Below are 17,485 nucleotides of genomic sequence, written 5' to 3'. Positions count from 1 at the left end.
CCAGGTGTGTACATTAGACATTGACAAGTCATGTCATTTATTACTGCCATTAGGTTTTGTAAAACTGGGAATATTATGTTTCTGCATCATTTTGTTTTGTTTCTAATTTTGATTATTATTGCCATGTACTATCTGCTATGTGTCAGTTGAACAAGTGTTTATCCTTAAAATATTAGAGTTGTTATTATTCTTCAATTCATGATAGATCATGAATAAAAATACAAGAAGATTGTAGCACTTTACCATGACTGTTTTTCCCATATTAAGCCCCATTGGTTTTTAAAGACTAATTTGTGGTCAAATTGATTTTAGTCACTAAAGATTACATTAAAGAAAGCAGAGTCCATTTTAATGATCATGTGTATTTTTAAGTGCCTCTAAGGAGCTGTTAAAATAGGGTTATGAGAAGTTTGTTGGTAGTAATTGAAGTGTTACTGTACAAGATGATGCCTGTTTTGTGAGCTAAAACAGACAACTATATTTAGTGTTCTGTATTATTTTTTCTACACATTCGTTATGAAGCAATTCTTATTTCCTCATGGTTTGCCAACACAATTATATTAGGGATGAAATGGGAAATGGGCAGAATTATCAAAGGTTGATAAACATAAACATCAAAGAATAGGATTTTGATAAATTAGCTTCTAAATCCTTCTTCTCAAAACAGTCATACCATACTTAATATATTCCATAAAATGAGAAAGTCAGAATAATTCCAAGATACGTGATTATAAATATCTAGAGGGTCTACTATGGTTTGCAAACTCTCAAATTGGCTAGATTTGAAGAGTTGTCTCTTCATCGTAGATGCAAACACATTTTAGTTTTGCACCTGATAACACGGTCTAAGATAAACATAGCTGTGAGCAACTTAATAGTTCGGAAGATGCCAATATAAGAATCTATTTTTAATAGATTATACATGCAGACTTCACCACGATGCCCTCTTTTTTTCAAAATAAAATTTTATAGATTTTGTTTAGTTATGCAGGGAAACGTTTATCATAGGAAGTTCAATAAAATCAACAAACAAAAAGAAGAATGTGGTGTAGGGACAAAGCTATAGCTTTCAGAATTAGAGGAAATAGATTTGAATCTAAGAATAAACACATTGATGAATTTACTTAAGACTTCTGAATCTTAATACTCTCATGTCTAAAAAAGTAGAAATATACCTTTTTCACAAATTCCTTCTAATATCAAACAATAAGTTTTATACGGATCTTAAAATTCTTAGAACATCTTGGTTTAATTAAGAAACACTTAAAAATGTTGGCACTTGGGTTGATGAAGGAAGAGAGAGTAGGGAATGAAGGAGGAAGAAGAGAAGAGGAATACAGAGAGGAAGAGAAGGACTAGAGTATAAGACAATTCAAGTTTGAAAAAAAAGTGCTTGTATCTGAATAAAAAAAAATCTGTTCAAAAATATAGTGGTTGAGTGTTGAGATTATACCTTTTATTTCTTTGTGATATTTTGCTATGTATAGTTTTTCATAGAAGTATATTCACTAGTTTTAAAATCAGAAAGAGCCATTTTTTTAATGATTTTTATTTTTTCCATTATAGCTGGTTTACAGTGTTCAGTTTTCTACTGTACAGCAAAGTGACCCAGTCACACATACATATATACATTCTTTTTTTCACACTATCCTCCACCAGGCTCCATCATAAGTGACTAGATATAGTTCCCAGTGCTATGCAGCAGGGGAAGTAGCCATTTTTAAAACCAAACAATTAAAATTAATTTTTTTCTATTTTGAATTTAAGGTTAAGTTTATGTTTAAACATCCATCTTGGATCTTACAATCTAAGTTCAATAGAAGTTTGCTAATGCATTCCTAGTAGTATTTAAATTTAAAAGACTAAGAAAGGTCATTCAACCAGTTGAGTGAGAACGAACCTTTTAAATAAAACCACCATTTAAATAATTGATAGGTATCGGTATGCTTTATAAAAAATCTGGTAAATTATTATATTTTTAAACCAAGAGGTTTAAGTTTCCTTTTTGCTCAGTAATATTTTTGGACAGTTGCTGTGTTCATAAAATAAAACATTTTACACAGCAGTGTTTTATAATTATCAAATGCTTGGTGTTGATAAAAATAAATTACTGAATTAGCCACCTCTTAAAGTTAAGTCATGTAATAGTAGAAAAACCCTGGTAAAACATCTGTTTAAAGAGTTTACTAAAGTATTTTTTTCTATTTTTGAAATAAACAGATACCTATTAAGATTTTTTTAATTAATCTACAAGACAATTTAAAATTTATCTCATTAGCTTTGGGAGGAAAAATTGCCAAACCTAACTTTTTCCCTTTGGTTCTCATTCAGCTTAATTTATTTAAAAATGTATTATTCAGAAACACTAACCAGAGGTGACAGTTTAATTCACAGAGAAGTCTTTTTGACTCACTATTTTTATTTTGAAGATGTCTGAATGATAAACCACTACAAATTAGAACTTAGAATGAAGAAAATTAGATAAACAGGAATTTTTATCTAAAGTGACAACAGAGTAAAAATAGAAGCAAATAGAAGAATAAAATAGAGCAAATAGAAGAATAAAACAGAGCAAATAGAAGAATAAAACAGAGCAAATAGAAGAATAAAAAGTTTTCTTTTCTTTAACTTCTCATAAGATTCAAGTGAACTTTGAATGAACACGTTGAGCAAGGAATAAATTTTTTTGTGTTTATAATATATAACTACCACAGAAGAGTTAAAAAACACATATTTATTAAAGGTAGCATTATAAGTCTTTTGAAGTTGACATTATTATTTTTTGTTGTTGTTTGATGAAGATGAGAATTTTTAAAAATAGGGCTTTGTTGGAGTTCTTTTGTGGTGTAGGGGGTTAAGAATCTGACCTTGTCACTGGATTGGCTTGGGTAGCTGCTGCAGTGCAAGTTTGATCCCTGGCCAGGGAACTTCCATGTGCTGTGAATGTGGCCAAAAAAAGGGGGGGGGCAGAGGGGCTTTGTTGAACTATGTATTTTTTTTTAAGATGGCATTGAAGGATCTCTGTAGAGTATATTGACTGTGCTCTTTTCCAGATAATTCATTAACTCACATCTCTACAGACAGTGACTTTTTGCCAATATTTAGTTTCATCAATGAAGTGTTTGCTAGCTTAAAGTTCTTTTTCACAAAAATTCTAAGGGATCTTTTAAAAACATCACATAAATAATTTTTCCATCTTTATAAAAGTTTGATTTTTTAGACTTCTTGCTCTTGTGTAGAAACAAACATTCATATATGAACATGTATCAGCTATTGCTGTGTAACAAGCTACCCTGCAACTCAGTAGTTTAAAATAACAGGTATTTATTATTCTTTCAGATATTCAACTCTCACTGGGATTATTCATGTGTCCCTAGGTAGCTATGGTTTTTCCAGGTGGCTTTGCTGATCTTGGCTGCACTCTGTGACATGTCTGGTTGTCAGCCTGTCTGGGGTGGCTTCATCTGGGACTACTTGGGGTAACTTGCTTCTGCTTCACATGTCTCACCTTCCAGCTATTTGGCTCAGGTGTGTTAATATGATAAAGGAGGGGCATGAACAAGAGAAAAAAAGTGTTTTGTGAGGCCTACATTTGGAAGTGGAACACCATCATTTCCACTGCATTCTCTTGGCCAAAGCAAGGCAATGGCCAGCCCAGATTCCAGAGGTAGAGAAATAGAAACCACCTCTTCATGAGAGGAGCAGCAAAGTACCATTGCAAAGGGTGTGGATTCTGGAAAGGATGAAATATTTGGCTCAGTTTGGGGATTAATCTACCATAGATGGTGACCTCTGCTTATGCAAAAACAAGTTCCAGTGGAAAGGCAGATACCTGCTTAGAATTTTAAGGAGCTCATATTTGTAACATAGAGCACTTACTCTTAAACAACATGACTCCCTTGTCAAGTAATATTTCCACACAAAAATAATTCTCTTGAATTATTAGGACTCAAAAATTAGCCTGTAAACAATGCCAATATTGGTTTTTCCTAAACAATATTAACTACCTTAAAACATCAGTCTAAATATTAATGTGAAAAATATGGTAAACACTTCAAGATTACATACCCTATTCAGAAGAATGAAAACAAAAGACCATTAGATTTTTGCTCAAACCCCTTTGCATTGGCTGACTGAGATCTCTTTTCTGTGGCCTCTCATACAGCCCAAGTCTCATCCTCTCCCTCCCTCCATGTACCTGTCTTCTAGGACCTGATTTATCGTGGTTTAAAATAATTTAATTTATCCAGTCCTTAGCATCTGAAATGTCCCTCCGCTTGTCATTCTTTTCCTCCTTCCATAGCTACTTGTTAATTTCCTACTTAACATTGTAAATTCAGTTCTAGGATTTTTGCTTCTCTTATTCTCTCAAGTAAAGATGACATCTCTCTTATTTGTGCTGGCCCCATACTTATAACACCACTATTGAGAGAATTATAATACTTATATTTGCTTTTATGATACATCCTTCCTAGATTGTGACTAAAACTACAAAAACAATGGCAATCTGTCTTTTTTTTTTTAATCTTTTATCTTCCCGATTATTCCCAGCACCAGGCACAATAGAAAGTAGTTGAATAATGTCTGTTACATTTAGTTGAATAATTTAGCTACTCTTTCTCCTTGACACAGGAGGAAAATAAGCAAAATACTAAATCATTTATCCAAGTTCATACAGTTGTGAAATGCTAGGACTGCATTTAAGTGAAGGCCTATTTGACCCCATATGCTATATTCTTTTTTTTTTTAGGGCTGCACCTGCCCTAAAGGAAGGAACCTCTCATATGTAAGTTCCCCGGCTAGGGGTTGAGTCAGAGCTGCAGCTGCTGGCCTACACCACAGCCACAGCAATAAGAGATCTGAGCTGCATCTGCGACCTACACCACAGCTCACGGCAGCCCTGGATCTTTAACCCACTGAGTGAGGCCAGAGATTGAATCTGCATCCTCATGGATACTACTTGGGTTCTTAACCTGCTGAGCCGCAACAGGAACTCCAAGATGCTGTATTCTTTAAGATGTAACTACATGAATCTCACATGGAAAACTTTCAATAAGTAATTGATATGCTTGAGTGGATCTCTCAGGAAATAACTGCACAAAATTCACAAGTAAAATTTTCCCTTTATTAACTATGATTTAATCCTCATCAATTTTAAGAATTATATTTATTATATGTTGATTTACAGCCTTCTAGGTTTTTAGTGTAGGGACAGAAGCTCTTATTTAACTATTCTGTCCTATGTGAATTTTGTCCTTTCTGTATGTTTCCTGTTCTCTTGATTTGGCACTGTTATTGCCAGACCCACCTTATAGCCATGGAAGGAGAGAGAATGAGTGGTTCTGACTTTCTAGTAGGTTGGGGCAGGGAATGATTAGGAAGAGGCTGTGTTTTGTCACATAATTGTCCACACACAATTGCACTGCAGTGTCTTTCAGAAATTGTAGCAATGTTAATTTTACAAATAAAATTTACATGTATTATTTAAAAGCATCTTCATATGTTCTTTGCCCATAAAATCTCATTCTACTGGATCTGAACAGCCTGACTAGCTCTTTCTCCCTCTGCATTTTGCCTGAAGCTAAGTGCTAATAGTTGGCATTTCTCTAGTGAGTGTACCCATTGTGTCACAGTATTTTTTTTTTCTTTTCGAAGAATCAGAGTGTTATTTAGATGCTTTGAAATGAAGTGCTTCATCTTGCAAAACTTATACTGTACTTTTTCTGTTATAAAAGCCTCTACACAATAGAAGATATCCAACTACCATTTCCTTCACTGTCTATCTTAAGCTTAAATCATACCTTTGTGATTCAGGAAAAAAAATGAATTTAACTTTCAGAATTTTACATTTATAGGAGACCTTTAAAGGTGATATAAGAGAATTAGCTAAATCATGGTTTGTAAGACTTCCACATATTTTAAAATAACTATTTGTGAATTATATCTAGAAATAGAAAATTACTTATAATTTTACTAATTTTTGTTTCAGGATCATTGGCACTTGAATTAATAGTGATCTGTCTAGGGAGTTCCCATGGTGGCACAGAGGCAGCGAATCTGACTAGTATCCATGAGGATATGGGTCCAATCCCTTGCTCAGTGGGTTAAGGATCTGATGTTGCTATGAGCTGTGGTATAGGCCAGCAGCTTCAGCTCTAATGGACCCCTCGCCTGGCAACTTCCATATGCTGTGGGTGCGGCCCTAAAAAGGGCAATACTGATCTGTCTAATTTATAGATAAGAAAACACAGGCTTGGGTTAAGAATTCAGTTTTATTATAAAGCATATTAAAGATAGACCTGATCAGACAACAAAACATACTGACTTTTGCTTAAGCACATTTTACTTTGAAGTTTATAATAGACCATTTACAAATAATGACTTGATTTCCATGAACTATTTTTGTGGCTGCTTTGAAAGTTCTAAGTGCAGTCTGGTTGAATCTTTTCTTATATACTTAATAGTATAACATACACAATGGGTCCTAGTGATTATGTTTTACGAAGAGTTACTGCCAGGAGTTCCTGTTGTGGCTCAGCAGGTTATGGACCCCACTAGCCTCCATGAGGATACGGGTTCAAACCCTAGCCTAGCTCAGTAGGTTAAGGATCCAGTTTTAGCATGACCTGTGGTATAGTTCGCAGATGCGGCTTGGGTCCCACGTTGCTGTGGCTGTAGCATAGATTGGCAGCTGCAGTTCTGATTCAATACCTACCCTGGGAACTTTCATATACCATAGGTGCAGTCCCCAAAAAATTAAAAAAAAAAAAAAGGAAATTACTGCCAAATAACATCTTCTATCTGGAGAGACTGTAAAACTCTTATATTATCTAACTTAGCTCTCAAGTTCTTCTTAGCTCCAAGGAATACCTTGAATTTTTTTTTAATTATCTTTGTAGCCCAGATTTTAATGCTGTTCCTGGTCTATAGAAGTTTAGAAGTATTTGACAGTGAGGAATGATGTATGCTGAATGTTGATTTTCATCTGGTAAAGCCTACTAAACATTTCAGTGATTTGCTACCCTTATTATAGAAGAAAACATGCCCCGCTGATTCATTAGACTCTTAAAACAACATTACCAGAGATAGAAATAATATAAGCACTTTGGGGAGGAGCACTTGGACCTTCATTTATTTTCGGACATGGGCATTCCTGACATTGATCCCATAGATCAAAAGAGTTTTTTTCCCTATCTGGGGTGTTGAATGTCTTTGGTTTATCACTCTGGGTCCACTTTCCACCTTTCTCTTCCTTGGGAGGCTGAGCTCTGTGGATGATATCAGCAGACTCCCTTGCCCTCTTGCTTCCAGTTAGATTTGGCTCTTGGGAGCCTTTACAGGAGATCAGAGGAGGAACTATAAGGGCATTCTTTCACTGCAGGAGAGCAGTATTCATCACCCAGATATCAAAGCTCCTGTCAAGTGACCCTCTCTGCTCTCTCTTTGTTCAGGGTCCAGTAACCATTCTCTTTCTCTTCATCCTTATGCATCTAGGAGTGATAATTGCATGTCTCTATTACCAGTTCCAGTAGTTTCTTTATACCCTGCACTCATGTTTGTAAAACTGTCCCTTATTAACTCTCCTCAAGTTACCCAAGTCCTGCTAGGACCCTAGCACCCTCAAAGGAGAGTCCTACTCTCTGTTTCCAGGTGATGACATTTAATAGGAAGGAGAAAGGGGGGAATGTGATTAGAGTTTATAGAGCATTTCCTATGCCAGGAGACATGCTGGACTCCCTTATATTTATTAACTCATTTAATTCCCATACTAATACTCTGAAGTTGACCACTTCTGTTGGTTTGAGCTGAACATTCCAAGGAGAATTTAGAAAATACAGATTACTAGGCTTAAATAATTTGGAATAAATTAATGATTGAGGACATTTATCGAGTGTACCTTAGAACAAGCACTTTTCTAAGTGCGTTGAAATCTTCAGAGCATTATCATTACAAGTTAGGTAATAGTACATCCTTTTTTTTTTTTTTACAGATGATAAAAGGTAATACATAGAGATTAAGTTACTTACTCATATCACACAGCTGAAACATGGCAGAGCTGGGGTTTGAACCAAGGCATTCTGTGTGTAGAGAGAATATTCTTACTCACTGTTTTATAGCACTTCCTTCTGCTGTGTAAAACATATTTCACCAGTGGAAATTTTCTTTCTTCCCAAATTTTCTCTTCCAAAATCTTGTGCCTTTCAGTCATTGGTTTCCTAAAATGAAATATGAAACCAGCATTATTCTTCTGTTTTTAAGGGACACCTTTGAAGGCAAAACTAATCTGTGGTGCTCAAAATCAGTAGAGAAGTCATCCTTGAAAGGGCTATACACAGAAGAGGGTGTGAGGAAGTTCTGAGGATGCTGCTCATATTCTTTTCTCCATTGGGGTGATGATAATATGAATGTGTTCAGTTTGTGAAGATTCACTGAGCTAACGTTTAAGATATGTGTACTTTCCTGTATATATATATATATATATATATATTATACCTCAATAAAATTCTTATAAAATACTTTTTACAATCCATGCTTAAGAAAACAATCATCTATGAAAACTGACTATTTATACTATAATTGGTTGCATTATTTTTATGGGAGATGGTCATTAGCATTTATCAATAAATTTTGCATAAATTTTGCACTCATTTTTGGTGTTTCTCTTGCTCTTGATGTTTCTAATATCTAGAGATTCAGAAACACAGAAAAGTATCTTGACTTTCTTAGCAACAGAGAGGGCCAGAGGCTGACCTTTCTGTAACCAGAAGGCCGTGTTAAATTATTCCTGTGCTCTTTACCTTTTATTGGAACATGGTATTGATCTCTCCATATTTTCAGATTAAAAAACTGATATAACTCTGAAGAGTGAGAAGCAATTTAAATATTTTCAAATTCCTTTCAGTCCCTTTCTCAATTTTTTACTTAGGTTTTTTTCACTCTGTTTATTCCACTTACCAATCAATCTATCTGAGTTTCTTTTTGATATAAATAAATTGATGTAAATACAGAATACCTTTGTATTTCTAACAATGATCTAGAAGATTGTTATCTCATTTTACTGACTTTCATCTTGATATTTGGTTTAGGAAGGAGGAAGACAATATGTAAGTGAATGTAGGAAACTGCTAAGTAATACCCAAATTTCACTTTTGAAAGAAATATTAGTCATGAAAGGGATTGAAGGCAGAGAGCCACAAGGTCATATAGCCCAAGGTGCATTTAGTGTTTTGTGTGTTTTATAAAATAATTTTCATATACTTGAAAAGAAGGCCATTAAAGACAGGGACTTTTTAAAGAAACAGTACTATTTTCATGATGTGTCACTTGCAACAAAAAGACATGATAGATGTCTTTCACATAAGATGAAAAGGGAGGAAGACAAAAGAAGATTTAATTAAAGGTAAGCAAAAGAGCAGCAACAAAAAAAGATAAAGAGCTTGAAGGCTCTGAATGTTTTCCCTGTGCCACCAAGTATTAGTAATTGAATATGAAGGGATGTCCTCTGTCCTTGACTTTCATTCTTACAGGGGTACAAACTAAGAGAAAATGGAACACATTGTATGTGAGCTCTGCATTATCTGGTAGATTCAATAATTAACTGTAGTTGTATTTCTATCTAGTACTTGGTCAGAGGAAGAGAAGCCAAGGAATAATAAAATAAAGCAGAAAAAAACCATCCTATATTTATTGAGTACCTACTCCTTGCCAAGTCTGTACAACACACCTACACTGTTTCATTTATGCCTCAGAGGCTTAAGACTCTGATGTGGTATTATTTCAATCCCCATTTTACTAATGAATAAATTGTGCCTCAGAAACACTAAGTTACTTGCCCGAGAACGTGTAGCTAGTGAATAGGAGACTTGGGTTGGAAAAATCAGCTATTTCTGCCCTGGAAATGTGTGCTGCTTTTGTTACATCATACCTATAATGCTATGGAATAAGGGAGTTGAATCTAGGAAGGAAACGAAAATCATTCAAGAGAAAAAAGATATTTTGCTTTCCCTGGGGTATTCATACCTCAGTAGGAATAAGACTAAACACTTGAACATCCATGAAGTTATGGGCTAAATATTGTACATTTCACTGAGCATCACTTTAATTAGACCATAGGAGGGGAAATTTCAGGCAAAATGCTTGAAATTACTTTTAAGTTAAACATGCATAAGAGAGGAAGACAAAAATCTACATAAATTCTTAACCTAAAAGATATGCTTTCAGGAGTCCCCGCTGTGGCACAATGGGTTAATGATCTGGTTCAATCCCCAGCCCAGCACAGTGGATTAAGGATCTAGCGTTGCTGCAGCTGTGGTGCTCAGATTCGATACCTGGCCTGGGGAACTTCCATTATGTGTGGGTGTGGCCAAGAAAAACCAAATAAAATAAGAAAACCCATATGCTTTCACAGAAATTTTGAACCTGCAGTCACTATGTACTTTATACTGCCAGACTGTGGGTAAATAATTCCTGTCTCATCTGCTAGAAAGATACTTTAGTGGAACATTTTGAGAAGCATTGTATTAGAGATTGTGGTGGATATAACAAATATAAACTGGATTTCAACTGATTGTATGAGTTTGAAAGTTATATATCATTCCAGGAACCACTTTTTTTCTCTTACTTCACTACTTTCTAGGTGCCCCAACTAGTTGTGTCTGAAGTCATCTATTTAACTTATAATCCTTCCCTCCCTTTCTGTTGTATTTGATTCCAATTTAAAAGGGAGAATTATAAAATATCCTGGTCTGTGTGCATAAATGTGTATCAAAGCAAGATCCTGTTTGCCTTGTCGACCTTTTTCTAGGCTCCTTGCCCAAAAGTATAAGCTTTCTAGCCCCCATATCTTCAATGCCAGATGATCCTTAAAGCCTTGGGGTTCATGCTTTTTTCTTTGCCAAAGACTTACTCCTTTTCAAGTCCCTGTGCTTCTTGAATGAACAGTTTGCCACCCACATCCTTCCTGGTTTGACAGACTTTATTATCTGTCTATCTATCTAGATATATATTTTTAATAAGAGCAAGCGTTTCTATCAACTCCCTACATTTTGTTTTCTTCAAAACTTGACACATGTCAGTGTGCAATATTGTCTTTGTCCATAAGTTTAGAAGCCACGCACTTCTCAGATGCATCTAAAATTGGGCTCCTGAAAACAAAAATAGAATTTTCAATGCATTATAGACGTTCGACAAATGTAATGGTTCATGAAAATGACACTGTTATTTTAAGATTTACCTGTACATTTTAAGTAGTAAAGATACTTTTTAAAAAATTCTAGTATCTTAGCATTTTGTGGTTTCTTTTCCCCTTGGAATTTTTAATCAGAACTATTTGAGTAGAATTTCAAAAGAATAATTTACAGCTGTCTTTGCCAAAGCACATATATGGCTCTGATTTGACCTCTAGCGTGGGTGCAGCCCTAAAAAGCAAAGAAATAAAATATTCAAAAGATAATCAAATGGAAGGAGGAAAGAGCCAAGGAAGCAGCATGATAAAATAAAACGAACATGAGCACCAGAAGTTAGATCTGGGCCAAAATCTTGGTTTTATCATCATCTGGTTTTGTAAAAAAGGGTCACATATTCAACCTCTTTGTCTCATCTAGGATGAATATACTAATACTAATCTCACAGAAATGTCACAAAAATCATAAGATCCAGTCATTAAGTGGAGTGTTTCTCATGAATAGTTACTCCAAAAATATTAGATATTAGTGGCTATTATTTTTTCTCAATATAATTCCTAAGTAAAGAAGTGAAAAAAATAGATGGAAAAGCTTTCACTGGCCTATTTCAACTTATTTTGAATCATATCTTTCTAAACTTGGAGCCATCCAATATGAGTATACATTATTCTGAGACAGCATGCGAAATGTATATGTGGAGAAAGCATGTTTTATGGTTGAAGTATGGTGAAGCCTCTATGATTATGTATTATATTTCCAAGTACACAAAGTGGTTAAATCTTATGTACCCACCTAGGGCAAATTATTTGTGGTCTTTGTTTCTTTGTGTAGAACTGCCCAACTGCCTGATAATTTAAATATTTTTCTCTCCCTCATAAAGCTAGCATTCAACAAATTGAGTTAATTTAGATCCATTAGGTTATAGATCTCTAACTCTTGTTATTGAGAGAAATATTTAAGTAGATTTGACTTAAAGGAGATTTATTGTTTTTTGTTTTTTACTTGGAAGTTTTCTTTCCATTCATCACCTTTGGTAGATCAAGAATTAGACACATTCAATATTCTTCAATATAGCTTTAAATTTTAAAAGCCATAATCACAGAAATGGATCACTGGAAACATGCTTTATTTAATTCAGTATATTTCTTATTTCAGTTTGGGAAGCAGCACATAGAAAACCTCTTCAATGACCTGCAGGATGGGAGACGCCTCCTAGACCTTCTTGAAGGCCTGACAGGGCAAAAACTGGTATGTGACTTACAGTGTTTATAAGAAATTTCATATTTACCTCACAAGGATTTCAGACCAGAAACAAACTCATTATAGTTTTTAATGAGATATAGTAAAATCCATCAAATTTACTAATTTCTAATTTAAGTAGCAATAGAAGACCTATTCCTGCATGAAACAATCTTGCAATATTATTTTTATTTTGGCGTTTTCTGTCATATCCCAAACAAAAAGATGAAATTTTCAGTACCATGATTTATATTATTTAATAGATATTCTCTCTTATTATTTGGTATCTTTGTTCTTGAATGTCTTTTTATAAGGATTTTATACATAATGACCTTTTAAATTTAATTTTATTGATGTATTTAGTCCTTTGTCTTTTTTTCTTCCAGTTTTATTGAGATACAACTGACATACAGCACTGTACAAGTTTAAGGTGTGCAGGGTGATGTTGACTTACATATATCATGAAATGGTTATCCCGATAAGTTTAGTGAACATCCATCATCTCATCTAGATACAAAATCAAAGAAATAGGAAAAAAAATTTCCTTTTGATGAGAATTCTTAGGATTTAAGAACTCTAAACATAAGATAGGAAAAATGGGGAGTTGCTGTTCAACAGGTATAAAATTTCAGTCATGCAAGATGAATAAATTCCTGAAATCTGCTATACAATATTGTGCCTGTAGTTAACATATTGTATTGTGCAGTTAAAATTGTTTTTGGAGAGTGGGTTTCATTTTAGGAGTAAATACAGCAGGAGTCATAATGGTAGAAATTCTAAAAATCCACAAATGAATGAGTTAATCCATATATTATAATCCACTATGCAAACACTAGTTCACAAATTACAGGACAAGATAAGAATTTTGGGATTGAGGGTGAAGGTTAGAGAGCCAGAGATGATTGGGATTTTGAGCTTCAGTGACTAAGGCAAGGCTGTTGATATTAATAATTTCATTTAAGCTTATTCGGCATTATAGAATTTTGCCAGGCTCAAATCTCTCTTAAACTTTCCTAAAAAGTGTGGGAATTAACTTATCAGTCTTACTAGCAAATATCCTTATCCATGCTGATTTTTCTTAAGGATCATACAACTGGGCATGAATGAAGGAGAGATGGTAACCAAAATTACTTTGATGAAGAAAAAATGCTATTGATACTGGAAAATTTTTACCAAAAGTCCAGACTTTTGTTTAACTCCTCCAAAATAATTTGGGTGAGGAACAGAAAACACAAAGGAAAAATAAACACACATATACACACTGAAGCTGAGGAACAAGAAAACAAAGAAGCAGTTTATTCAGCGGAGAAGCAAAGTTAAATGCTCAGAGAAGAGTGTGGGCCTCCTAGTGAGCGAGGGGTGCGCCACAGGGTTTTTTGATCCCCTTTTAATCTTATTTTTAGCCCTTTGAATGGGTGGGGTCTTTTGATTAGGGGCGGAATATTTATTGAGAGGAGGGTTGAGGCCTGGATTGCACCAGGTTGAATCAGCTTCTGGTACTGTGCATCCAACTCCTGAAGCCACTGTACATGCACTCTAAGAGTTCTCCCTTAAATTTTCCCTTACTATTTGAGTGCCACACATGGAAGGTCATTCAGAGTCATCAGCAATCTGTGCATTTTATTGTGCATGCTCCATGGTCTTCATGGTGAGAGTTTCTTGCTCAGATGCTACCTACGGAGTTTCGGCCTTAGTTGCCACTCCTCCATGTGTCATGGCCTCATTAAGTGCAAAACAAGGAGGTGGCTTTGGCTTCTGCCTAATGCCTATACATGAGGTGGTGGTTCTTGGGCCTGGACCTGTCTGTCCTGCCTCACTCTCCATTTTCATGAGGAGTGGTTGATTCATGCTAAGAAATTTCTATGACAAGGACAATTAACCATAAGTACTTAAATTTGTGATATTAATGCCTCACGGCCTGTGTTCATTTAAAGTGAAATGTATAAATTCTTTCTTTTCTGGAAGATTTTCCTTTTCTTGCTGGGCAGTCAGTGTTGTTTCATTTTGTTTTCAGCCAAAAGAAAAAGGATCCACAAGAGTTCATGCCCTGAACAATGTCAACAAAGCACTGCAGGTCTTGCAGAAAAATAATGTAAGTGGAGCCCTGGACATGCCATGAGACAGCATGCTTAATGTTTGAGTGAGGGCTTTGGCCCCAAATACAGAGAAAGCATTTCAAGTTCTCTTACAAATCAAAGCAATTCTTATTAAGAGCACGTATTCTAGTTCAAGTGTATCTGCTTGTGGCTAATGTGATTCAGGAAGTAAATGCACCAGGGGCAGGGAAAGGTGTGACCTAGACCTGATTGGCCACTTCATGTTTTTTTCAGATTCTATGTGGTGCAGTTATATTTGGAGGACAGATTAAGTGCTGTGGTAAACTCAGTTCTTTATAGCAGTGTTCCGTGCAACAAATGACTTTTACTTGACTGGCTATAGCTTTTTTAGGTATAAAGTATGCTCACACACGATGATGATTAAGTTTGTTTGAATTAAGCCAACATTTATAACACATTCAAGTAAGAAACTTACACAGAGAAATCACTATTTCAACTCAGCCTAAGAGCTGCAAATTTGTTTTCTGTTCTATGTTTGATTTAGTTTAACTAGAAGAAAATACATGTGTGGTAACAGAAAAAATCAACAATCGTACCTAAACAAGTATGTAGAATAAAGGAGTTCTTATCTCGTCAGAGTGATTTTGAGATTCCTCCCCTCTATCTTGACATTGGAGGCAGCCCTCCTTATTAACTTCCTATAATCTTTCTAATCAACCAATAGATTTACTAGGCACTTTTAGTAGCTTCCTAATTACATTATGTCTCTCTTTCAAGGATAAATTCAAATAATTGATCCCATACTCTTGAAATAACCATAATTAGTGATAGATCAGTAATGACGTATATTCCCCTAAATATTGCTCAGCTCATCTGGCAGGGAGAGGACATCATTCTGGAAATAGAAGTAAAAACTGTGCAGCAATTGGTCAATTTTATGAAAGGCTATTGTCGTATTTAACCCGTAGAAATTATTTTACAGAAACATATTTTTTATTATTTTCCTGGAGTGATTAACTCTATATTTTCAAATTTTCTGCATCAGAATAACATAGTCTATGGAATATATGCCTTATTATTAGTCCTATAGAAGCTTTTGAAAAATAAGTGTCATATAGACTAAGAGAAGGTTTTAATTATATTAAGCACTTGCACAAAGAAAATGTCTTTTTATGAAACTGACATGCTACCTACTGTACTAATGAGGCACCTAGAAAATGTCTTTTTAAATATCAATTCCCTATATTCCATTATGAAATATAAGAGCAAAGAAAACCACAGAAAATTCAAAGAATTATTAGACTCAATCTATTTGAAGTAGTTGAGCTTTTCCCACCAAAAAAAGGTCACATTAAAACATAGGCTGGTGGATCTTTTCTAAAGTAGTGGATTAAGATAGCCATAGATCCTTTTTGATAAGAGGTTTTTTTTTTCACATAACTGATTATAAATTATGAATTTATGGGGTTTTCTGAATGCATTATAACTATTAATTTCACAATTCTCAATATAGGCCCAGAAGAAATCCTGGCAATAAAATAGAAAAACCATAAAATAAAATCTCTGTAACTTTGAGAATAACCTCATATTTCTTAGATGTGAAACCAAAGGCATGATTCAAAAAAAATTCATCAAAATTATGAGTTGTTCTTATGTTCTAGATATGTCCTTTATGTATTGCAGATATATTTTCCTTCTTTGCGGATTAAAATTTTAACTTACTTCATCTTTTTATGAAGAGAGGTTCTTTGTTTTGATGTAGCTCATTTTTATAAACTTTCGCTTTATAATTTCGTGTCCTGTTTAAGGAATTTTTGCCAGTGGAAAGCCATTGTGCTGTTACATTTTGTTGTTACCCCTATAAGTTTTGCTATTTTACAATTTTAATTTAGATCATTATTTCACCTGGAAATGACTGATTATTGTGTGTGATATGAGAAACGGGTTAAGATTTAGGTTACTATTTTCACTTGGAATCTAAATGACAACACTGTTAAAAGAATGTTGTTTGCCCATTGATCTCCAGTACTAAGTGTGTCATAAATTTTCTTCAATACACATGTAGTTTGCTTCTGGACTTTAGTTCATTTCCATTGTCCTATTTGTCTATGCCTGCATGGATACCATACCATATGGAATACTGTAGTTTTATAATCTTGTCTGCTGGTCTGGGTTCTCCCACTTTTTTCTTGTTTTATATTTTCTGGCTATTTGGCCATTTGTATTTCTATGCTCATTTTACAATCATCTTTTTAATTTCCACATAAATCTTCTTTTGAATATAATGAACATTAAGTCTATAGATCACTTTTGGAGGAAATGACACCTTTACACTATTGATTTTATCAGGTTTCTTCTAATTTTTTCTTCTATAGTTCATGTTTTTAGTTTTGGGTTTCATTGAATAAAAAAAAAAAATCCATTGAAAAAAATGGACAACAAACTTTAACAAGGACTTCATAAAAGAGGATTTTTCAGATGTTCCAGAATAATATGAAAATGTGTTTAACCAGACTATCAATTGGGGATATTAAAATTACAATGGGAGTTCCCCTCGTGGTGCAGTGGTTGACGAATCCGACTAGGAACCATGAGGTTGCAGGTTCGATCCCTGCCCTTGCTCAGTGGGTTAAGGATCCGCCGTTGCTGTGAGCTGTGGTGTAGGTTGTCGACGCGGCTCAGATCCTGCGTTGCTGTGGCTCTGACATAGGCCGGTGGCTATAGCTCCGATTCGACCCCTAGCCTGGGAACCTCCATATGCCGCAGGAGCGGCCCAAGAAATGGCATAAAGACAAAAAAAAAAAAAAAAATTACAATGAGCTACCAATACAAACTGACAAAAATGGTTGAAATTAGATTCATAATGCCAAGTGTAGATGAGGGTATAGAATAACTTGAACTCTCACAACTAACTGGTGTAAATGCAAATCAGACAATCGCTGAAAATAGTTTGGCATTATATAATAACTATGATGAAAATGTACATTTTCTATGACCCAACAATTT

The 17,485-nt window shown here is 34.6% G+C and overlaps 1 protein-coding gene across 14 annotated transcripts in view; it reads left to right on the top strand.

Moving 5' to 3' along the window:
* Positions 1-17,485, top strand: part of DMD (dystrophin) — a 2,622,506-nt gene that overhangs the window by 821,389 nt on the left and 1,783,632 nt on the right. For all 14 annotated transcript variants that reach the window (XM_021079543.1, XM_021079551.1, XM_021079550.1 and 11 more), the window contains 2 exon segments: positions 12,339-12,431; positions 14,437-14,514. In XM_021079543.1, coding sequence (XP_020935202.1) covers positions 12,339-12,431; positions 14,437-14,514 — 171 coding nt within the window.

Source organism: Sus scrofa, chromosome X, assembly GCF_000003025.6.
Source record: "Sus scrofa isolate TJ Tabasco breed Duroc chromosome X, Sscrofa11.1, whole genome shotgun sequence".
Classification (NCBI taxonomy): Eukaryota; Metazoa; Chordata; class Mammalia; order Artiodactyla; family Suidae; genus Sus; species Sus scrofa.
Note: the sequence above shows the minus strand (reverse complement) of the source record. Positions and strands in the feature narration are given on the sequence as shown.